The following is a 23,998-nucleotide window of genomic DNA, read 5'->3' on the forward strand; positions in this document are numbered from 1 at the left end:
CATGACACAGATTTAATGTCCAGTAACACTTCCTGTATTTTTTAATGAATGATCTAAATGAAGTCCAAAGCATATTCAGTGACTTGGAAATGTTCATGTGTTCACTGCCCTGACTTGTCTCAAGAAAACTGGCTGCAAAAAATGACTTAATCCTTATAGTATTTAGAATGAAAAAGAAGTTATTTATTTTTTGGAATGTGTTTCAGTCCTTAAATGCAGGATTGGATTTATGTTAAATAAAATGAAGCTGACCACACAAAAGATGAAACATCTCTGCTTCATGCTGTCTGCAACGAAACAGGAGTCAAAGTTAAGTATGAGGACAGGACCACTGCCTTTTGTTTTATTTGCATTTTCCAGATCGTCTGAACTATTCATGTTGTTGCCAGGTCTGGCAGAAAGGCTCAAAGAAAATAATTTCCCTTTTCGTTTATGGGGAAATTTTCAAACAGACCAAAAGCATCAGAGAAATAAGCTTTGTTGTTCTGTCAGGGTCAAAATGTTTGCACTTCAACTGCTATTATGTTTAGAACCAGATAAGATTTCTTTTTAGATTTTACACAAAGAAAAATCATTTAAGAAAAAGCTAGTTTTGTCAAATTGTAGCAGTGCAACAGAATAAAACAGCTGCAATAAAGTTTAAAATTGTTCAATTATGTTGTGCCTAGAGAAAGAAAAAAACATAGGTTCTCTTGTGTAAAAAGCAAAGAAAGATGCAGAAAATCACAACCAGATTCCAACATACAAGTAAAAAGCAATAAAATGATACCATCTACAGTTTAACAAATCAGTGCTGCTTATTGTGAAACTTTAAATTCCTATGCAAACTGTCTCTAGACATCTCTAAGAATAAAATGTGATTTTTTTGTAATGCACATAAAAGCTCTCACTCTGTTTATAATTAATACTGTACACAGTATCTAATGTGGTACAATTACTAATAATGTGTTAATTAAACTGGATTTTCTTTTTTTTCTCTTTTTTTTAAGAAACACTGCAGCACAATTTGTGCAAAAGTGCTTCACATCAAGTGGTCTGCAGTGACCCCTCCTGGTTAAACAGGGAGACTACAGGCCTAGCAGTGTCACTTATATTTGACAACTCAATGAGCAGAAAAGTCACCCCACCCCCCCAACCCCCCCAAAAATCTGTAAATTCAGGTATAAACTGGCTACTTAAAAAAAACATGATGAAGAAAATGTGATGAAGAAGAAAGCAGAGGAATGTTGTCGTTGGGGCCTTCATCCATTTCTACTCTGAAGATTCACGCTTGCGTGTCGGTAACGGGAGCGCGAGTGTCACTTTTAGTCGAAGCCTTGCCAGTCGCTGTGCTCGGAGTCGTACTCCAGATCCACCCCAATGCAGCGAACTCCATCCAGCAGCATGGGCGTCCCCTGGTGGCGATCTGCATCAGAGCGGAAAACAAGGTGAATTCCTGATCACAAAGCTCCACCAACTCTTCTCTGATTTTAGTCATCGGAGTTCATTTGAAACAGATTTCACATTTCAACATGAGATTTTTTAAAGAAGGATTTCTTTAAACACTTGCTGCCATGGAGACCAGAGATCTTCAATGAAAACGCTGGCTAATTAGACCTGATCGACAGACTGGTGACAAGAACGAGACCGATTAATACAGATGCTTTAAGGACTCGAGGAGCTGAGTCTTCTCCCACTGATCCACCTGCTCCACTCGAAACAATAAGCAGGTACTTAAAGACATAACAAGACAACACCGTGTATCTGTCAGAGTATCTTCTTTCCACTCTGGGATTATTAGAGTCTGATCACAACAGAAATTAATCTGTAGATTCGTTAATCTGTAAATTTGTTTGTCTGCAAGGTCTCAATTACACCAACATCTGACCAGATGTTCAGGCCACATTCTGTGAGAATAAAGGCACACTAACGAATACAAGTGCATGCACACTGCAGAGACACATGCACACATCGTTGTTTTTTTTATTCTCCATCTGCTCAAACAAATGTCAGCACATCATCTGACCCTCGCTGCCACTTTGCATCCAGAAAAATCTGGAAAATCCAAAATCCCTACAACTAATTTAGTGTATCAAACCCTGGTTTTCTGTGGGAGATGTGTCCTACTGATGGCTCTGGAATGTCTTTTATGATTCATTCTTCCAATATAAATTTTCTGGAAAATAAATCTACCGTTTAGTTTCCCCCCACTGAACAAACTCAAACTGATTACAGACCGACCAGCAGGTGGCAGCAGTGCACCAGAAAAGGAGAGCTGACCTTTTTTGGCCCCTCAAGTGACTGAAAATAAAACAGACAGGAAGGGGGGTCGTTTTATTCATACAAGCATTATGTAATGGTCTTTATGCATCAATGTACACAGAATGGTCCTGTAAATCCCCCCATACACACACACACACACACACACACACACACACACACACACACACACACACACACACACACACACACACACCTGTTTTGGAAACGAAAGAAACTGACAAGTTAATTTCATGTTATGTTACGTCAACTGCACCTGCTCCTAATTTTCATCATGCATTTGGATGGACTGGTTGTCTGTTTGGCTGGTTGCCACCCAGGACCCATGGCGTGGTGGATGTGGCGAAGCACAGCACCAGTGCATGCTCCCAGACTTGCCCCATCTGAGGCTCAAATAATTTCCTGCAACGGTTTCCAACATGTCCAGCAGGTGGCAGACAGGTATATGGGTTATTCATTAGAAAACAAAGTAAGTTTTATTTTGTTTTTGTTTTTTTTATTCATATTGTGCATCAAACCTTAAATTTTAAATCAGGTTGTCCTCATGTTATGCCCTTTTAATTTTGAGATGGACAAGCTGACGGGGTTTGCAGTTTACGAGTTATCATACCTGCAACCTGCAGACAGACCGACTCATCTATCCATCTAGCACTGCAGTTTTTGGAATATATGCCTAGATTTTTTTTTTGTAGGAATTAAAAAGTAGTGTCAACTTTATATGTTTAAAAATACTAGCATCATTTGGAAATTTTCAATAGTGTGTGTGTGTGTGTGTGTGTGTGTGTGTGTGTGTGTGTGTGTGTGTGTGTAAACCCTCGTACCTCCCCAGAGAGGATGTGTGGAGACGTTTTCTGCAGCAGTCATCACTTTAAAAAAGAAGCTTTACTCAGTTCACAAATGGACACAGAACACCACCTGCAGCCTCACCCATGACTCTGGCGTGAACTTTGACCCTGACGCAGACTTCCTCGTTGGTCTCGCTCAGCAGGAGCGCCTCCTCACACAGAACTCCTTCCTGCTGCGCCATGTACTCGCACGTTACCTTTAGAGCGCCTGGAAATGGGACAGAGATTTTTTTATTTCTTTGTTTAAAGGAGATTTCCTCATTACCATCTTTCTAAATAAACACAAGGAATCAGACCTTTAACCGAGGAGGTCAGGACAAGCCGACAAGGAGTCCGCTGACTGACGACTCACCGCAATTGCATCAAATATAGACATGAGGTGTCGCAGCAAACATAAAGGTCAGGAACAAGGCGGGCAGGAGGCCCAGGAACACTGGAACAACCTTTAGCCCATTTCACAGCTTCACGTATGAGGGGCGCACAGTGACACACGTTCAGAACGCTGCCACTCAGAGTTCCATCAGGGCATTTTGTGGAGGTTTTTTTTTTTTTTTTTGACAGGTTTGGATCTAGATATTTGGGTGTTTTACCTCCTATGACAGACTCAGGAAGGTTTTGTGGCCCCTCTATGAGACAGATTGCTACGCTAACACTATCTGTTACGCTAATCCTCAGCCATCTGGTAGTTTATGGAATAAAATGACAACCACCCAGGCAGATAACTGCTCCATTTCCACATGGTCATCTTCTTGGTCTTTTCCATTTGCTAGCCTCTGAAACACTGAACCACCTTTACGCTGATCACACAGAGACACGCCCCCCCATACCCAAATATGACAACTGACGATATAAAGTGATATATCTCGTACAAATCTCCCTACATAACTGTTCAACTGACACAAAGTCAACAGCAGTATCCAAGGATCCTCCAGGAGACCTGGTACCAAAGACATCTGGACTTCATCTGGGACATGAACCCATCACCTAAGTCTCATACTAACCCTAACACCTACATTAAGACAGGAAGCACCACCGACCCTAAAGAAAAGTCTTGATTCTCTTGCAAAGATATCTGTATCGCCACACACCTCTGTCAAAGCCACCCCCACCCCCACCAAGCGCCACTCTGTCTCAAAGCCTGAGAACCCAGAGACACGACAGACAAGTGAACATCTCTACAAGTTTAACATGGTCCCCACACAGAGACACACTGCTGATGGCTGAGTCCAGGAAGTCGATGAAAGCCTGGATCCAGGACAATAACAAATCCAGACACAGACTTCTCACTCAGCTTCTCAAACAAAGCAATCAGGGTTTCCATCAATTCTTCAAGATCACAGCATCGTCCGTGGAGTCAAGGTTAGTCACCCTTTCCTCACCGACACCCTGGGTGCGTCCTAAAACCGACCACCCGGTCCTGATCTCCCAATTAGAGCAGAGGGTCAAATATGTTACAGCGGCGTTGGATCGTGATGATTAACTTACCGTTGGGCTCAGGCGTGATGTTGGTGATCCGGAGGTGTGGACTGGGTATCGGTGCTGGACACACAGCCCTCCCCAGGGCTGGGACCTCAGGCAGGGTGAAAACGATCTCGTAGCGGTGTTGCGTCTTCAGGAACCCGACCTTAGTGAGAGAGAAGACATTCAGAGGCTGAATGGAGAAAACTCAGCACAGTCTGGAATAAAAATAAAATAAAAGATGACGTCAATGAGTAAAATAAGTCCAGGTGGGTACGCTCCACATTCCACATTTTGTATTTTAACTTTATTCCAGAAGATCAAGGATGAACAGCAAGATACTGCAACAAGGTGGAAGCCAACATGCACATGACTGTTTGGTAGCTGTCAGTATGCAGAATATCCAACAACTTGATCACGTTTTCATGTTACTGAAGGAAAAATGTGCATTTTAAAAACTCATTTTCCTTTAAATTCTCATTTTAAACTGCATTTTTATCCATTTAAAAATGGACATCAAAGGATTTGCTGAAGTCGTCATTTGCAAAAACATATTTGTCCTCAAAAGGCTGAAAAACTATTTATTATTGAAAACAAGCTCAAATGTTCCGTTTTATCACCACACAGCAGCAAAACTGACACATTTTCAGAGTGCACTCAAATTTCACAGCAGACAAGAGAGAGAAAGGGAACGAGGAAGAGAGCGAAGGAGGACGAGCACGAGCTACACTAAAGAGAATAATTCAGACGGATGAGATGAGATGGAGGGAGAGAAAGAAAGGAGGAGACGGCAGCCAAGGACAGGCACCCAGAGACAAGAAAAAAGAAAAGCCCTGCAGCCACGATTTCATCCTCACGTGACCCTGCTCACAGAAACAGGCCACCAAAGGCAACAAACAGCACAGGGTGAGGCGTTAGAGGCCTGCTCGGAAATCACAGCGTGACGTGTGCATCAACAAAAGCTTGAGACGCGCAGAAACAAACCCTTTGTGCACCGTCTCATCCGTGGAGTTCTGGAGGACAGTGGGACAGCAGTTTAAGTGGACGGGTTCGAACGTCTAACACAGAACCACAACATGAGGAACCATCCAAAACAAGCTGGGGGGCATTTTAGGAATCTGCACGTTCACTCGCGGCCTCCAGCCAGCACACGTCACAACCAGGGTTCAGGTCCAGCTCGTCAAAATAAGTCCCGCTTTGAGTTGTACTCAGATTTGGCAGCATGCTGTAAGAGTTCGTTAAAGCTGAGGAGACGTGGCCCCGAATCATCCTTTCAGTCAGATTCAACCACGTACAGGAACCCTCAGGGTGGAGTTAGTTCCTGCTCTGCAAAAAAAAAAAAAAAAATCACAGACTGATTCAGTCCTTTCAGGACTAAACGGTTCCCTGCAGGACCGACACACAAACTCAAACACAGCACCATTTGTTTTTTGTATGAATGCTTGTAGTGTTTCACATCAATATCAGTTACAAACAGACGAGTAAAGATAATAACAGGACGCGTCCAGCAGGGTTCTGACTCTGCCCACTGCAGGGACACATTCCGTGTGAGACACATACATCAACTGGTTCCTAACAGAATAAAAACAGAGATTCATAGAGTTGTTCTGTCCCACACACTCCCACCACATCGCTCCTCAGTCTGCCTGTGGAATGGCCCCACCCCCTGTCTGTTCCCACAGAAACGCCACCCTCCTCGGCTCCACCACCTGTGGGCTGACAGGACTGTGTGCGCCCGCTCTCATACACGCCTAAAGAGCTCAGAGAAATCCACCAGACGGGTTACTGCGGAACTGTCAAGATTTACGTGCACACGCAGCTTTTAAACAAGAAGCACACAAACGGGTTTGCTTCAAGCTCGCAAAAGGTCATAGTGAACCTCACAATGCACCTCGAACCTCACAGCAAACCTCACAGAGAATCTTGAACCTCACAGTGAACCTCGAACCTCACAGTGAACCTCGAAACTCGCAGTGAACATCACACCTTGAACCTCTCAATGAACCTCGCAGCTAACCTCAATCCTCGCATTGAACCTCACAGTGAGCCTCATAGTGAACCTCGAACCTCGCAGCAAACTCCATAGTAAACCTCAAACCTCGCAGCGAACCTCATAGTGAACCTCGTGGTGAACCTCTGCAGATCTTGCCTTTGGTGCATTTTTAAGCCAAACCCCCCTGAAGGTTCCAGAGTCATATTTATACTCTAAAAATGTATCACCGTTACTGATCGAGAAAGAAACAATTCAGTCGAGCCAAAATAGATCAAAGTGAAAGAAAAAGACAATGGTCCATTTTGGCGGCATTCATCTTTGACCCAAAATACATAAACATACCAAACGGCAAATCTCAGCTTTCCTCAGTTTCGCCATCATCAAAGTTACACACGTGCAAGCAGGGCGTTTTCTCTTTTCTGCATTCGGCCACAAGCAGGTGTTTCTAATTTTAAAAGCAAACAGAGACGGTGGCAGAAGACATCAAACGCAATACACTTCTCACTTACGGTACCAGCAACAAAAGTAAACTAACTAACCCAACTGAACTTCAAAAACACAATAAATCAATAACACTAACAACACTGTTAAACTAACATGAACCACAATAACATTTAAAACCCCAAACTCCCATGATGCATTGAAGCATAACATCCACTGTTTACTGGTTAGCTAAACTTGCTCATTTCTCCAAAAATATTCACGTTAATCCTTGATCTTTTAGAATAAAGTTAAAATCCAAAATGTGGAAATCTAACAGACTGGTTTCAACCAGTCAGGGATGTGCCAATAACAGGTTGTACTGAGAGACAGTGATCACTGCAGCACCAAGGTGGAATTAAAGGGAACCACATGTCAGCTGTGCATCACTTCTTCATCAAATCAAGTCATCTGAAAGCAGCTCATTAGCGCTGACGGCTGAGTGGGCGTCACGGCTCACAAGGTTTCTGGGTCAACTCTTGTTGCACGTGTTTCCTGCAGACGAGCACCGCAGGGGGGCCGAAGAGTCGCCGGGAGAGAAGAGATGAGCAGCACGATATTATTGTTGTGTCATTTTATAGCCAACAAGAGGAGATGCAAACACTTCTGAGATGGAGCTGGTGGTTCCTCAGAGAACTGGAGGATAAACCAGTTCTTTTCCAATATGGGATCAATCACTGGGAAAAGGTGCCATTCAGGAAACCAGAGCATCTCCTTATAATGAATCCGATTACTGTGAGGACTAACTGGCCCCCATCTGAGAGGAGCAGCAGCAGACTTCAAGCTGACAAACGGATGCAGATCCTTCATGACCAAAGAGCCTGAGAGGAAACTTCACCATGTTATCAAGCGCTGCCTCCAACAACATGCATCTCCCCAGGAAACAAAATGCATTCAAAGCAGACGCATTTCTGCATATAGTCTGAATTGTAAAAAATTACATATACACATACACACATATATATATACACACATATATATATACACACATATATATATATATATATATATATATATATTCATATTTTTGTGCACTGCTGAAGAATGCATAATGTTACTGAGAAGACAGTTTCAGCAGCAATCATCAAATCAGACTGCGTGGATCTACACTATAAACAACAATACTGCATTTCAGTGTGAGCTAATTAAATGAGCACGTGCATGAAGACAAACCACTTGAGCACCCACACAAGGAGGAATTTGTAAAAGATGACTGTATGAAATTCCTCCATCCCAGAAAGCTCATGCGGACAGTAAGTGCTATAAAAGGCCACAGAATGTTGACAAACTGATTACATGTTGGTGAACTTTAATGCATCTGATCGATGGTAAAAGCAGGTTTGTTTAGCCAGTATCAGTGATTCTCAACTCTGGTCCTCACAGTCAACCTAATTAAACATTTTCCAGCTCTTCCAGCTCCGCCACAAGCTGATGAGCTCACTGAGGCAGGCAACCAATCAAATACTAACACACACCTATGATGTCAGATGACAGAGAAAATACAGACCCGGAGCTGAAGGAACAGAAGAACGTGTGACAACACAATCTTTTTGTCATTACTCCAAATTCCTACTTAAAAAAGAAAGACATTATGTTCTCTGCTACCACCTGCAGGACAGTTCAGGAATGTGCACCCATATTAAATTATGAATGTGACATTTATAATGTGTCATAACATCGCATTTACTCATTTTGTGGCAGAGATTGTGTATATATTTACTTTACTACTTTGAGACGAGCACGATGCCTCTGTGTTAACATCACGGCTGTGATGCGTCGCGCTCTCTCGTGGCTTAAAGCGACGGAAAAAGGAGGTAAATGTGACGTTGCGTCCTCGCCCTCAGCCCGTCACAGCGGGCAGGCTGCGATTGTTCTGTGACGGGTAGATAACGCTGTGTCGAGGAGCTAAGAGCTAAAAGCTGTTCTCTTTCACAGTGACATGAGCAGAATTTTAAACGATCAGAATTTTCACAACCCAAGAAGGAACTGGAAGTTTCTGGTGCGAGCAGGATTATTCACACTTTACTGAATTAATTACCACAGAACTTGTTGGAAATAAAGACAGCTCGTTTTCAGAACAGATACACAAAACGACACAAATGTTTTTTTTTGGGGGGGGGGGGGGGGGTTCTTGGAATTTAAAAGATAATACATTTTTGTCCTTTCTGAATATGTTTCATAATAAATTTCTCTGTTGCAATATTGGCTGGATTTTATTGTGAAACTAGAAAATGCCACGGGTGCTAATTGTAGTTTCTCACTTTAACGTCACCAAACAGAGTGAATTTTATAAAAGCAGAGATGCCAGATGTCAGCACATGAAAAACCACGTTGATTTATTTTACGTGTGTAGAAATGAAGATGTAGGCGGAGATAGGCAAAATGAAAGAGATTAGATGAAGCTAAAAACTCTGAAGACAAAACCGCTTGAGGTGTAAACAAAAGAAAAACAATAACAAATGTAAATCGTGTGGGGAAAAAAAGCACAAGTTAAAATAAGGAAACAAGATGTGAATGAATGTTGGAGAAAATGAACCTGGTGTCAGAGCAATAATATGAAACACACCTTGACCATGAAGTTGCCGTCATCCTCTTGCGTCACCATGACAACAGAGTCATGCAGCTTGTCATCAAAGTGAACATGTGATGGGACTTCATTCTCGGGGGGTTCCGCTGAGAAGCGCAGGCCTCTGGACTTTGTACAACCTGAGGAAGAGAAGCAGGCGGATTGCGTCAGGGGCAGGAAATCACTCACGTTTTTCTTCGCAGTCTAAAATCTCCATAAATGCCTCGCAATTTATCGCCAGACGCAACGCTGCTCTTCCATAACTGAATCACAAAAGGGCCAGACTTTTTCTGCCTAGCTGACATCTGGCAAAGCTGATGTCATCTGTACTAATTACTTAGACCGAAGGACAAAAAAAAGAAACTCAGCACACACCAGAGACTTTTAATTAAGATCCTGAAATTTACAGACTTCAGAAAGAATGAAGGCCAAAAGATTTATTCAACCTGATTAACTCAAAAACAGAATGTCTGTAATACTGAGGAAAAGTATTTTGTGATATCCACGCTTAGATCATGTCTCTGTCGTACACAAACACAATCTGTTAATGTCCCACTTTGGCCCATTTCTATTAAAGTTTTATAGAGGCTGGAATTAGAGATTAGAAAATCTCATTATCAGGGATCTGGGTCACAATAATGAGTTCAGCATATACATCATGTTGCGTATGCGTTTGATCCCCGGTGTTGAAATGCAGAGGAGGGTATCAAACTGAAATACTGTCCAACACACCTAAACTGTCCCTGAACACAGTTTAAGTCTCCGCCATATAAGACAGAGTTACTGGACACCGTGGCCAGCCGAGGCATGGATACAGAGGCAGAGTTTTCCCCCAGTGAAAACTGGCGTTCCTCAGGGATGCGTTCTGGATCCTACACAGTTCAATACTTGGGTTTTGGAAACTAGTGGCTTAGATACCTTTCTGGGTCAGACACCATTTCCCAAACGACATTGAAGACAATTCTGGGATCTTTGTGTAATCCTGAACAGTTGAGCGATGACTCGAATGTCTGGGTTTGTGTGTTGTCCAGGATCAAGACAAGGCTTTCAATGACTTCCTGGAATCGGCTATCAGAGGTGTATCTATATGTGGTGAGAGTCTTGAACTTGTGGAGATGAGATTCGCTGATCTCGGCAGTGACGCTCATGTCTCTTGGGTCATCGGCCTTTGAGATCCAGAGACACCTGAGAAGAGTTTAAACTTTATGGAGTCGTGAAGTAGCTGGGCACAGGTGTTTAGCAATGCTGATACCTTTGCAGTAGAGTGAAGGTTTAAGTCTTTAGGGCCGTGGTGCTACCTGTCTTTCTGTGTGGTTGTGAGACCCAATCCCAATAGAGATGGAGACATTTGGGATTGGACCTTGGACTCAAACCAGTGGCTTAAAGTGACGACTAGATGCTAGAATGACAAACAAATGGTTACATTAGGAAATCAAGATGAGGGTCACCTTGCACTTTGGTCATGTGGTGTGTTTCTCTGTGCACGATCCAGCACACAAGTACCCCAGTATTGAAGACAAGCCCACATTTCACCTGGCTGTGGCAGACAGGTGGTTAGATTTGAGAGGTGGAAATGGACCAATTGCAGCTATTTATGATGCACTGTGCAGTTTCGGCATAAAGAATCATTAAGTACTGTAAACACCATGATGCCTTCTTTGAGTTTGAGCCCAAAATGCACATCAAAGGAGGCCACGTCAGACCCCAGGAGTCAGAGTTTCCTTTGAGGCCAACGTTACAAACAGAACACTACAAGAGTGCATTCCTTCTCAAGAAGAAATACTCACCTGACAGCTAAATAAAAAGATTTAAGCTTTAATTATTCATCAAATCACACAATGAAACCACTTATTTAAACTCTCAAGTGTTGTTCGGCTTGATGTTCGTACAATAGAACTCTAGGACAGCGTATTTACCTTCACTTTGTGCACACGGAGCTTCATAATGACAGTCTTTCTTATGGCAAAGTTCACGCGGTCTGTGGATGGTAAGTTATGTATCCTTTGGTGTTTGGAGAGTGGGAGCAGCAGAGGTTAATGTTTATTCAGCACAGGTTAACGTTTAATCAAATTCAACTTTGACAAAAAAAAAAAAAAGTTTTGCATCAAAGCGGGACAGATTAATACAGTATGGCATTGTACCTTTCCCACGCGTTTATGTAGCTGATGATATGAAGGCTGAACTCTTTGCAGTAACGGAATTACATGCAGAGCAAATTTTTATTGGTAAGCTAAAATATGGCCATATTTTGCTGTCATTGTTATTCTGTTTCTGATGGTGCCCAGGCTTCTTTCAGGAATCAGTAAGTTGAAGACTGGATGCCACAGGTTACCTTATTTTTACTTTTTTTTTTTTGCATAGTTTGTAATCTAGTTTGTCCTTGTAGCTGCAGAATGTGGATAAAGTTGCAGTTTCTTTTTTTAACTTTTGAGTGCACATTTGTCACAGCTCTCACGACCATCAGAAACAATGGATCATGTGGTTTACCATCTGCCACATCGTCACCAACATACAAATACAGTATCAAAAGGACCTTTTCAGTATCGTCTGTGGTATTCACAGAGAACAGGAATATCGGAATCATCCAATGAGCAGAAACAATGACACTGATCAGAAGACAGGCTGCCCGAAGCAGATATGAAACGCCACCTATCACTGGCATTACCCTTTGGTTTACCCGCATTTGAACCCACCGATGGACCTCTGCTTCTGTCCCCTGACAGTTGTTTCATTTACACACACACACACACACACACACACTGATTACCCACTTCAGAGAGGGTTTGATTCAGAGACTGAAATGAAAACTATCTTCATCATCATCATCATAAAAAAAAAAGCTATCACCTCCCACCTATCCCGGATTCCAGGGAAATGTTAGGGCATGATTAAAGCAGTGCTGCTGCTACGCTCAATATCCCATTTCTCTCCTCGTATGTCAAAGTATGTGTGTGCCAAGTTTGGCTCAGTTCTGATGTGTTGTTCTGACAAAACAGGGACACAAACGTCTTAGTATATAGATGAGCGAAAGCTGGAAGACACATGATGGCTCAAGCATCGTGCCGCACATTCTTCACTGGTGTCTACGAGCATCCTGCACATGACATCAACGATTAGTCACAAACCACCAATAACGACATTAATATTGACAATATTCCTGAACTAACTACCAGTGATAAAAATAGTCTTGTGGGAAAACCAGATTGGTCAACCTTATCCAGAGAGGATATTTTACTATATTACGGCCAAATACACACGTTATTAAGTGATATAAATCATTCATTCAGGTGCAGTAATTTTAATAAAGTTGTGCATTGTCGGAAATGTGTGCTTTTAACGACTGAATCTCTGTTGATTTGTCTGAGTTGAGCAAAAAAATCCTTTTACAAGCACAAAATTAAGGCACATAAAAATAATCAGGCCTGGCACGGTAAAACCAAAGACGCATTTAAGGCTCAAGTTTTAATAGCGAGACCCAGAGGAGGTCGTGACCTGCTGTCAAAAAATAAATAAACAATAAGCTATGAGAGCAAATCCTGCAAGGCTGCATGCAGACTTCTGGACGGAGCAGCACACTATTAATAATAACAATAATAATAATAATAATAATACTACTGCACTTCCTGGCAGGAGAGAGGTTATTATTGGAGCAGAGCGAAGTGAACATTCTGCTTTATTAAATTGCACCAGAAGTGGTTATACTGCAGGAGGAGGACAAGAACGCCGATTGCGACAGAGGAAATGACCAGAAACTTGGATGAGCCAGTGTGCTGAGAACCAGAGCAGCAGATCATCTTAGAGATTCTTGCTCCATCGTTCACGGTTTACCACTAGATTCAACCCGCTGTCATTTTAGTGCCCGTCATAAAGATGGATGGCCTCGATAACTGCAGGCCAACAGCATGAGCGAGCACTTGATCATGAAAGAACGTCGCTGCATCATTTAAAGATCACCAGTTCTACAGACAATCCGCTTGGTTTTGTGTATTTACGCTCCAGAAGAAAAAGTCATTGCTTCTTGCTTTTTAGAAGGTTTTATTGATGCCTGTGAGGCCTTTGACAGTGTCGCTGTAAGTCACCAGAAGCTGTTTCATAAACACAAACGGGAGTGTCCTGGTGTATTTGAAGAATTCTTGTTAACTGGTTTCTGTTAATGAATACCAGCAGAAACAGAAGAAGAGCCGCGACTGGACAAACATGGATACATACAACAAAATGTCTCCTCTGCATTTAACCATCCTAAATACAGTTCGACACAAACCAACCTCCAGGATCAGTGGACAGCCACAGTCCAATGCCCAGAGACCAACTCCAGATGTGAAGATACTGCCTCAATCAAGAGCAGCGAATCGAGAAGTGTGCACGTTTTTGATGGTGGGAGGAAACCGGAGCATCCAGAGAAAACCCACGCAGATACAAACGCCACACACAAAGGAACAGGACATGGGTGGAATCAAACCCCAAACATTCTTGTTGGTGTAGAACAGAATTATGTTTCCTCTCCCTTTAACTCATATTATTAGCAATGAACAGGTCTCAGCCTCACTACATCTAAACTCTGGATGTGTTAGTGAAGCTCAGTTCTAGCTGTCACAACCACCTTAGTAATTTCTTTGCTTCTCTGTTGAGTTACTGCTGGTGAACTAATGCCTTATTTGCATCTCAGATTCATCGATTCACACACAGGATGCTGCCATTCAAGGTGCTCAATTGCACAATTTAGGGATTAAACACCTTGCCCAAGGGACCGTAGTGAGTTTCCCGTTTGACAGGGAATCAAACTAAGGTCACAAGTCTGCCTGTCTAACCTGTGGGCCATCACCTTCTTTTCACAAAACAGAACCAATGATGTAAGAGGACAACTGATTTTCAGCACGTGGAAAAGTAACTGTAAAGATAAACGATTCACTCCATGGACACATTAGGTGTCACCAGTTGACCTAATATTTGATCTCTCTTGACAGTATTTATTAGTTTACTCATGCTTCTCCTTCATGTTATTCATCCCTAATACTCTGTGATATTCTCCTACGTTACTTATTCCTTGTGTTTTTATTCTGCCTGTGACAGTCTGTGTTGATTTTCAGTGGCGTTACTTCCTGTCCTGTCCACAGGTTTCTGGCTTCACATGTAATCTGACTTCTATTTTTATTGTTCACTTTTCCTTCGCTCCAGTGCCAGACTGTCCTGCTTTCATACGTCATTTGGTTGTGTTTATTCTGCTGTTGCCGACCTATGCAGCCACTACATTTGCTGATATTAGCCTACAGTTGCCTGGTCAATTGCCTTGGTATATTTATTTCTCTGCTTGTTTAACTGGATTTGTTCTTTGGTGCATCCTCCATGGACACCTTTTCTGGGTGGTCATCAACCACTCTCACCGTCTGTTCCCGTCCATGTTCCATCACCGTTTTATGGACTTCCTGTGCTGCTTGTTTTGACAGACTTAGCAAAAGTATCTGTGAGCAATAAAATCTGCTTTTACTCATAATCTTTGTTGTTCTCTGTTAAGGGGTCTTGAGTCTCACTGTTACATGTGGGTTGAAACCAGAGAACCACACAGAAAGATTCCAGCCTGGACTGAACTCAAGACCTTCACACTGTGAGGGTTAACCTCAGTGTCACTATTTTTACTTCTTTATTTTTGGCACTCGCACCACTGTACTGGGAGTATCAGCTGCTTTCATGGTTGTAAATGGTCACCTTGCATACAGTATTGCATTTAAAGTAACAACAACTCTGCTCATTTTGTCTATTTCTTTGTAATCCTCCAAGCACCACCTCTTTGACGTGTCACAGCCAATGCCAGTCATTTGGTATAACACAAATTTGTTGCCTTCTGAACAGACAGATCTCACCTCAAATTAAATTAGTTACTCATTTATTCAGCGCTTCACTTTTAAAGCTGCACTTTGTTTATGTGTGGTTGTTTTTTTGGATCATTCTTGTGTAATTGATGTAATTCTAACTGCATCAGAACAGTCGTGAGTCTTAATGAGCCATGCATCTGCATCAGGCTCATTATCAAATCAAAACACCACGATTTCCGGCCTTTCAGTCCACTGAACGATTTGATTTCAGATTAATCCAACTACTCATGTCGCACCTTTTATCTACAGCACGTATCTGCTACTATTCTCCACCAGCCTCCCTCCTCTGAACTCTCACCTTCTCTTCAAGGTATCAGTACACTCCAAATTAAAGAAAACTGCAATGCTCAGGGGGCAAAGCCTCGTCTTTACAACCAAAGGCACACAATTGGTGAAGTGACAGCAGGATGAACGTCACCTTCACGCCCCTCGGTTTACTGGCTGTGCACAGATGCTCCAACAGACCCATCCACCCTGATGGAGCTTGAGAGGTGCTGCAAAGAGGAATAGACCAAACTGCCCAAAGATAGGTGCTGCAAGCTTGTGACATCATATTCAAGAAGACTTGAGGCTGTAATTGCCGCCAAAGGTTCATCAACAAAGTATTGAGCAAAGGCTGTGAATACTTATAGAAGCGATTTCTTCCTTTTTTTTTTTTTTTAATAAATTTTCAAAAAAAAAAAAAAAAAAGTTTTGGAATTGCCCAGCCAGCATCAAAAAGTTACCTAAGGTCAATCATTGGAGTCAAGGTCCTTGGGGTCACCAGTCAAAATTTAAGGTTTTCAGTCCGGGTTCCACCAAACGTAGCACACATATGCAGGTGTGTTCCGAAGTAGTCCAGTCAAGTCAAATTTGCCAAAGGTCAATCAGTGGGGAAAAGGTCATATCTTGCCCAGTTTTTTTTTTTTTTTTTCCACTGATAAACCAAACTTGACACGTCAGTGAAGACTGGTTTGAAATCAATGTTAAAGAATCCATTTTGACAAGGGTCAAGGATACAATTTCTACCCGATTTAGACCAAATGTGGCACACACTTGTGTGGTGTCCAGAAGCTTTACCCTGGCAAAGTCAACCAAAAGTCAATCGTCTTCTTACCCACTGGTCTTATTGCCTAGTTTCTCCAATGACAAGCTGGACTACCAATATGTAACCTACAATTGGATTTTGGTGTGGAGTCCAGGGGAAGCTGCAAACTCTTATCCCTTTTTTGACAGATCTTGTTGAATATTATGACCTTTACTTTTACAGAACACAAACTCCAGAGCTGTCATGCTTCATCACCTCACATTTATCAAATAGTCCCAAAGGTGCCACCATATACCCTCTTCACCTTCAGAAACAGGCAATAAAACACACTTCCTGTGACATCACAATCCATCCCAGAGAAATAGATAAAGCATTTCTGTAAAATGCTGCCAAAAGGAAATCAATAGAAAGGTTGTCTTTGGACCAGCCTACGTTCAGTGACCCAATTAAAGAGACCAAAGGTCCACAGAGTGGTCCTTAAGGACAACAACTACCAAAACCCACTGGGACAGAGGAAGAAGTGGATGTGCGATGAGTAATTTCTGTTGCACTGTCAAGTCTTGATCTTTTATTTGTTCATATATTACAGCCTTTACAATTCTGCGGAAAATGAAACTGATACTTTCAACAAAATGATCCTGTTGGCACTGACTCACCAGTTCTAATGCAATGAAGACAAAGTTAATTGGATTTTAAATCAAACACAATTGTCCTTCCTAAAGGCCTCCAGGACCTCTCACTGGTGAAAAGGTTAATTTTGGGCTTCTAACCTGAGGGCTCCTTGAAGTGGCTTCACATTTAATTATACTGAAGGACCTGTTGTACCGAGAAGGTTGGGTAGTTACCCCAAGTTATTAGTTCCTTTGTGGGACTGCATCTTTAACAGTGTAAGTTCTGATTTTAAGATTGAAGTATCCACTCATGAAATTTCAAGGGCACGGGCACCACATGACTTTCTACTAATGAACTTCTGTCAGAATCCAGAAGCTACAGATGTGGATCCAGCAGATAACTGGTCACTGATGAAACCAAAGACATCAAAATCTAATCTTTACTGAGAATAGTTTGGGGCGGGGGGTGCAATTAGTGAACATCAAAGTAATCAGGACAGGAAGTTAATTAAGCTCACCCTTCTTAGCTGTGGCCATATCACAGAAATTGGTCCACTGTCACAGGAACTGGTCCACCATCACAGCCTTAGCACCCCAGCTAAGACCCTGAAAATCCTGTCAGGATGAAACGAACCAATGAGGAAGGATCACGTAGCGAAAGAACCAGAGAGAGTCAAGGATCAAAGCAACATGAGAAGGTAGAACAACATGAGAAGGTGGAAATGCGGGGTCGATGCCGTTCTTTCCCCGTCTAAATGCAGAGCCTGAGACAGGTTTGGCTGCTGAATCCAGCTGTGTGGCTCTGGTCAAACCCGGAGAGACTCCTGACCGTGAGATCAGGAAAACAACACGATGGTCTAAGAGGATTAGCTGGAAGCTGTTTGTGAGCTTCACACAGAAGAACAACACTGGAGGAGCTTTAAGAAAATCCAGGGGGGTAAAAAAAAAAAAAAAAAAAAAAAAAAAAAAAAATGTATATTAATGACAGCATGGGGAGGTGGGGTCTCCAGAGATGAAGTCATGAACATTATTTCCTCCACCTTCAGAGGTGGAACATTATCGGTTGCCAGGTTGGATTAAAAATCTACGAGATCTGAAAAATTCCTTCATTATTTTAGTTATTTCTCAAACAATTTTAAAAATGTAAAAAGACAAATGGGGGGGGGGGATATTATTCCATCTTTTTCATTCTGTCTCAGACTTTTGGTCCACACTTATACGAGAAAACCTGACAGGAACATTTAGTGATTTGCTGAATGTCGTCCTCGTTGTAACTTCTCAGGATGTACAAATTGAAAATGGGTCCAAGTGCAGGGTTCCCAGCATTTTATGGGAACAAAATTCCATGATGTCCCCCCCAACTTTTCCCTGATGGAAGTTAAAAATTCCAGGATCATAAGTTTAACCTATTTCTTGCTTTAAACATCTTCAATAAACAGCAATTGCAGGTCTTAAGACAAACATGTATTATATTTATGTCATTTTAAAACAATGGCCTCCGTTTCTCACCCTTTTATTTATTTTTGCAACAATAATTGGAACATTTTGTCAGCGTATTAACTTGGAAATGTTTGCGTAGTAATACGTGGCCACAGAAAGCCGAGAGAACGGGTTTATCATACCTCAGACACATTAGTCACATACATGAACTTCATCTCAGGAGGTTCTGAGTCTTTGCAGAGAAGCAGACAGCTGCTCACTGACAACATCTTTCTGCTTATTCATGTCATCTTCCACTTCTTTGGCTTTCTGCCTCAAGGCGTTTGATTTCTTCAGCAGTGTGCCGTTGGTCTTTTGTTCAGCCTGTAGATCCTGCTTGTCAGCATCTTTCATTAATGATCCGTAAGCCTGCTCCAGTTTTTTGAAAGAGTCCTGAAAGAGCGATGGAATCATAGGTCACTCTCTGTGCCACCAATGAGTGGGTCTTCAGGTTTACAGCGAGCAGGTCACTGTTGGACAGTCCACGCTCCACGGCTGCCTGTCCATGTGACAGGGTTCTAGGAGGAGCTGCATCACTTCCCGCAACTGTTTCCGTTCTGGTTTCTGGATTGGCCAATAACTAAATGTAAGAAGCTGTCTGGTCACTCTGTGTCTACAGCAAAGCTCTCGCAGTCCACCTTGAACCAAGAAGCAGCCCCAGTAATTCACTGAATTGGCGTACAGTCTTGTCACACTCCCGTCTCGTCTCCACTTGTTGTCCACAAGCTTGTTTTGAAGTTCTCTACAGCAGAGCGCTGGTGTGCAACCATGAACCGGGTTCCAGTACCTGGAGAGCACGTACCAGAGTGCTTCAGTGGGAATCTTTCCAAGATCTTCTTTGTCATTGCTGAATACAGTTTCTAGCATGTGATAAAGTCTTTTGTCACCAGTGGGGAAGCAGACTTGTATTCAGTGCCTGTTCTAGTACTCTCTTTGCTGCAAAGCCAAGGTCCACCACGTCTGACTGGTCACTGACATCAACATTAGCCAACCTGTAGGGTGATGAGGCTTCTGTCAATACTGAGTCCTTGATGAACCTGCCCATGAAAACTTCTCAGGATATCACACAGATCATCAGTGATGAACGGCATCATGGGTTTGTCTGATTGGTACTTTCTCAGAAAAGGCTGAACAAGTTGGGCTATGGAGATGAAGACTTCCAGCTCTGCCACGATGAGTGGATCGCTGGTTAGAAATTCTTGAAGGGTTGTGGAAGATGTGACTGAAGGTATCTGCTGTTTGGGTTTCTTATCCTTATTTACGATCAAGATGTGCTTAAAGATAATAACAGGCTAAAATAATCATGTTTCATTCCAGGTTGGCTGGGAGCCCTGGAGTGTTTCTGGTATGTGAGGCTTTGACTCCAACCAGGGACTGAAGGTGAAGACTGGATGTCTTTAGTACCAGGTCTGGTCAGTGGATTGTTCTTGGGTGCTGCTGGAATAACTGAGGTAACATCAGCTTCAACATTTAGTCCATGTGGTGCATTTCTCTGGTCATGGTCCCCCAGAGGCTGGAGAAGGACAAGGACACGCCCACATTTGACCTGGCTGCTGAAGAGAGATGGTTCCCTTGGACAGGTGGAGGTGCATCAGTTGTCTGACCGAGTGACTGTCATCCAGGACTTGTCATGCTAAAAATACTCAATTTAAGTTATATCAACAACCCCATGAAGCATTTTTTTTTTTTTTTAGAGTGCACCACGGGGCTTGTGTCCAGGCTTTTCCAAATTCATTCAGTTACACTGATATTCAACAGGTGACTGCAAAAAGTCCTAAAAATTATGTTGTTAAAAAGTAATAATAATAATAATAATAATTTTAAAAAAGATCTGTAATAGAATATAATAAACATTATTATAAAACAATAAACAAAAAACATGCACTATCTGGTCCTATCAAAATGCTTTAAGTTAAAAAAAAAACTGCCTCATAAAATCTCATCTCACAGAAAAGATTAATTAATATAATTAATTTATAATTAGCTTGTTTCTTGTGTGATTTTACATGAATTTGCTGTATTGTGACACATTGATACAGACGGTTGCCCAGTTCTAGATCACCTTTTTTAAAGTCCCGCTATACGGAGCCATAATGCAACTGAATGTCCTTTAATTGTGTATTGTTGTATTGAGTATGTGGATGTTATTTAGCTGAAAAAGTCTGGGTGGTGCAGCGCTTCTACTTAAAGTGTGAAGCCACATTATGTGTGGTGCAAATATTGCCGGAAAAGGATCACTTTGCCGGTTCTGGATCACGACGCTCTGTGTCACTTTGGGTTCATTCCTGTCATCTGGCTGAAGCCCTTCTAATGCAGAATGATACACACTGTGCCCGAGAATGTGTTTTGAACACAAAATGATAGAAATAATACTTATTAAATGAGAATTTACTTAGTTTCGAAAAGCGCCGTTATACGTTTTTACGAGCAAAAAATGAAGAGTGGAGGTGAGATTGAGATGATAAGATTTTAATAAGATTTTATAAAAGAAAGCAGACAAAAGAATTCGGTAGTTGTGCGTTAAATTATTCCTCTACAAAGTTGGTGCTGCGCTCACACAAAGTGTGAAACGTCTTTCTGGTTGTGTGTGCGAGAAGCTTACCTTCTTTAATTCAACACAAGTGGAAAATTGTGCATTTATTTGTCACGATCTGAAAGAGCAGCAACAAAAAAAAACCCGCTCCCTTCTCCCATCGAGCCACTTCCGCATCTCGTCACGTGGTGTGGCTCTTTTTAAGTTGCCGGAGGACACGCCCCCTCTCCCCCCGACAGATTCTGCAGCACTCTAGTTGTCGAATAATGACGCCATCTCGTGGCGACCTGTGGTCAGAACAGTGTTTTTTTTAGTGAAATAAGTAAATAATTTAATGACTAATCTGATAAAATCGGAAAAAAATCTGAACGATTCCAAAATATATTTTTGTGTATTAACTTTTCTCAGTGTTCAAGTAGTTTTAACCTTCCCAGCCAAACACCTATAATATGTCACTGCAGCCTATAGTCATTAGAAAAAAGATGTAGAGTTTCAGATGAGATACTTTATTGATCCAAATTGGAATCGGTTTCAGCAAAAACTAGAAAAATAGAAGAGTGAAGACCCTGTTTTATGTATTTGTGCAGTAATTCCATATTACTAACTCCTATTCTTCGGAATAATTCCATGTCGATCAAAGTTGTTTTATGTACTAAATACGTGCTGCACAATGTAAAACAAAAGTCACTGATGATTATTTGCCTTCCTCGTTGTAGATTGGTGTCCGCTAGAGGGCAGCACGTCGTTGCAGCTCTGTCGTCACGGTTGTGGCCTCTAGATGGCGTGCGAAGCTAATCAGGTTTTATATATATATATTCATCTCGGAACAATTTGTTGGTTTCCACTTTATAAAAGTTAATACGTGATTTCGAATCGTTGAATTTTCTTATTTTTCGTGGCTTGTTTTTCCGTCTTTATTAGCATGCCTGTGTTAGCGTGGTGTTAGCTTTGTGGACCCTGAGCGTTTGGTGTCGTCAGTAACGTTCTGTTTAATCCTGCGTTCCAGTTTAACTGGTTTTAAAACATTTGAAACAAAAAATACGAAGTATATGACCGAATTTGTCACTACTGTAAGACATCCCGTATCAATGGTGCTACAGCCCGGCTAGCTCAGTCGGTAGAGCATGAGACTCTTAATCTCAGGGTCGTGGGTTCGAGCCCCACGTTGGGCGTCAAGGTTTTTTTTGTAATTAGAGCAGCTGTAGTAACATAGTTTGTTTTGTGAATTCAGTGAAATTCACTGGAGTTTTTTCTTCTTCTTTCTTTAAACAATGCATTATTAAGATTAATATTTGATTCTTTCAGCACACAGGCGGTTTGTTATGAATTCACACAGGAAGTGCGTAGAAAGCAAAACCTGTGTTTATCTGTGGTTGAGACTTTCAAAATGAATGACAGTTGTGTTTGTGTGAAGGTTTTTTGTTTTATATAAAAGCACTCGTCCCTGGGTGGGCTCGAACCACCAACCTTTCGGTTAACAGCCGAACGCGCTAACCGATTGCGCCACAGAGACAACATGGCTGTGGATGTATTAGAGGCGGTCAATTATTGTAGTTTCTTGAGTCCATCTTTACTGCAGGATCTGTGTTTGTGTTTTCTGTGAAACAGAAAGGACAAATTCGTTCATATAAAATAAATAACTTTATTTTGTGTCAAGGCGCAAAGACACAGTGTCCCCTGGTGGGTTGAACCACCAACCTCAGGGGTTGTTCGAGAAAAGAAAAGAAAAGAAAAAAAAAAAACAACCCTGTAAAGTAAAAAATAAAAACAGCCATCGTCCCTGGGTGGGTTCAAACCACCAACCTTTCGCTTAACTGCCGAACGCGCTAACCGATTGCGCCACAAAGACCATATGGACATTCATATGGACGTCCACATCCTGTTTATGATATTGAAGAAGTGACGTGTCCCAGCGGGGACAGGGGACAGTGTGGACAGAGTAAATTAGGGGTAACAGTGGTCCATTCTGAGGCATTTGTTGTTTTATCTGCGCGTCAGACAGTTAAGTTTAATAGCTACAGACCAAGACAGCAACAGCTGTGTGTTTCTGTAAAAAAAACAAAAAACAAAAAAAACAAAGGCCGAACTGAGACTTTAAGAAATGAGTAAAGCGTTCATTTGCGTCAAGGTCCAAAATGCTCGTCCCTGGGTGGGCTCGAACCACCAACCTTTCGGTTAACAGCCGAACGCGCTAACCGATTGCGCCACAGAGACGACGGACGATGTCGGTCTTAACGCCTCTTTTTGAGACGGACAGACGAAACTCGTCACCTCAGTTAACTGCACAGATACAGTTTTTGCAAACAGGTTTGTCAGTAGAAATATTGAATAATGCTGCCATTGAATCCTAACAGATGACCTGGTGACTGAATTTCACCACTTCACTCGTGAGACAGAAAAATCAGCTGTCCAGCTCGTTCAGTCAGTAGAGCATGAAACTCTTTAATCCCAGGATCGTGGGTTTGAGTCCCACATTGGGTGCACGTCTTTTTGTAATTTTTGAACACAATACAGTAGTGTTCAGAATAATAGTAGTACTATGTGACTAAAAAGATTAATCCAGGTTTTGAGTATATTTCTTATTGTTTCATGGGAAACAAGGTACCAATAGATTCAGTAGATTCTCACAAATCCAACAAGACCAAACATTCATGATATGCACACTCTTTATATGAAATTGGGCTATTAGTAAAAAAAAAAGTAGAAAAGGGGGTGTTCACAATAATAGTAGTATCTGCTGTTGACGCTACAAACTCAAAACTATTATGTTCAAACTGCTTTTTTAGCAATCCTGTGAATCACTAAACTAGTATTTAGTTGTATAACCACAGTTTTTCATGATTTCTTCACATCTACGAGGCATTAATTTTGTTGGTT

The 23,998-nt window shown here is 41.9% G+C and overlaps 1 protein-coding gene and 4 non-coding genes across 5 annotated transcripts; 1 reads left to right on the plus strand and 4 right to left on the minus strand.

Moving 5' to 3' along the window:
* Nucleotides 1-1,190: 1,190 nt before the first annotated feature.
* On the minus strand, nucleotides 1,191-21,274 carry c23h20orf27 (chromosome 23 C20orf27 homolog). The gene is made up of 6 exons (XM_034164211.1): nucleotides 21,191-21,274; nucleotides 17,628-17,724; nucleotides 9,602-9,741; nucleotides 4,590-4,728; nucleotides 3,187-3,312; nucleotides 1,191-1,405 (listed from the first exon to the last, which is right to left on the minus strand). The coding sequence occupies exons 2-6, from the start codon at nucleotides 17,644-17,646 to the stop codon at nucleotides 1,305-1,307; spliced, it is 525 nt and encodes a 174-aa protein (XP_034020102.1). The 5' UTR covers nucleotides 17,647-17,724; nucleotides 21,191-21,274; the 3' UTR covers nucleotides 1,191-1,304.
* Nucleotides 21,275-22,220: 946 nt separating this feature from the next.
* trnak-cuu lies at nucleotides 22,221-22,293 on the plus strand. The gene has a single exon. It is a non-coding gene; the product is annotated as a tRNA-Lys (tRNA).
* A 267-nt stretch (nucleotides 22,294-22,560) lies between these two features.
* On the minus strand, nucleotides 22,561-22,634 carry trnan-guu. The gene has a single exon. It is a non-coding gene; the product is annotated as a tRNA-Asn (tRNA).
* A 262-nt stretch (nucleotides 22,635-22,896) lies between these two features.
* trnan-guu lies at nucleotides 22,897-22,970 on the minus strand. Its single transcript has one exon. It is a non-coding gene; the product is annotated as a tRNA-Asn (tRNA).
* Nucleotides 22,971-23,261: 291 nt separating this feature from the next.
* Nucleotides 23,262-23,335, minus strand: trnan-guu. The gene has a single exon. It is a non-coding gene; the product is annotated as a tRNA-Asn (tRNA).
* Nucleotides 23,336-23,998: the final 663 nt, after the last annotated feature.

The sequence above is a fragment of the Thalassophryne amazonica genome, chromosome 23 (assembly GCF_902500255.1).
Source record: "Thalassophryne amazonica chromosome 23, fThaAma1.1, whole genome shotgun sequence".
Lineage (NCBI taxonomy): Eukaryota > Metazoa > Chordata > Actinopteri > Batrachoidiformes > Batrachoididae > Thalassophryne > Thalassophryne amazonica.

Bases quoted from the DNA above. Each gene is read 5' to 3' on its own strand.
- c23h20orf27 (XM_034164211.1), bottom strand. The intron at 4,729-9,601 runs GTGTGTTTCATA...TCTCTCACTAAG, and splicing joins ACGGCAACTTCATGGTCAAG to GTCGGGTTCCTGAAGACGCA. The intron at 3,313-4,589 runs GTAAGTTAATCA...TCCCATTTCCAG, and splicing joins CATCACGCCTGAGCCCAACG to GCGCTCTAAAGGTAACGTGC.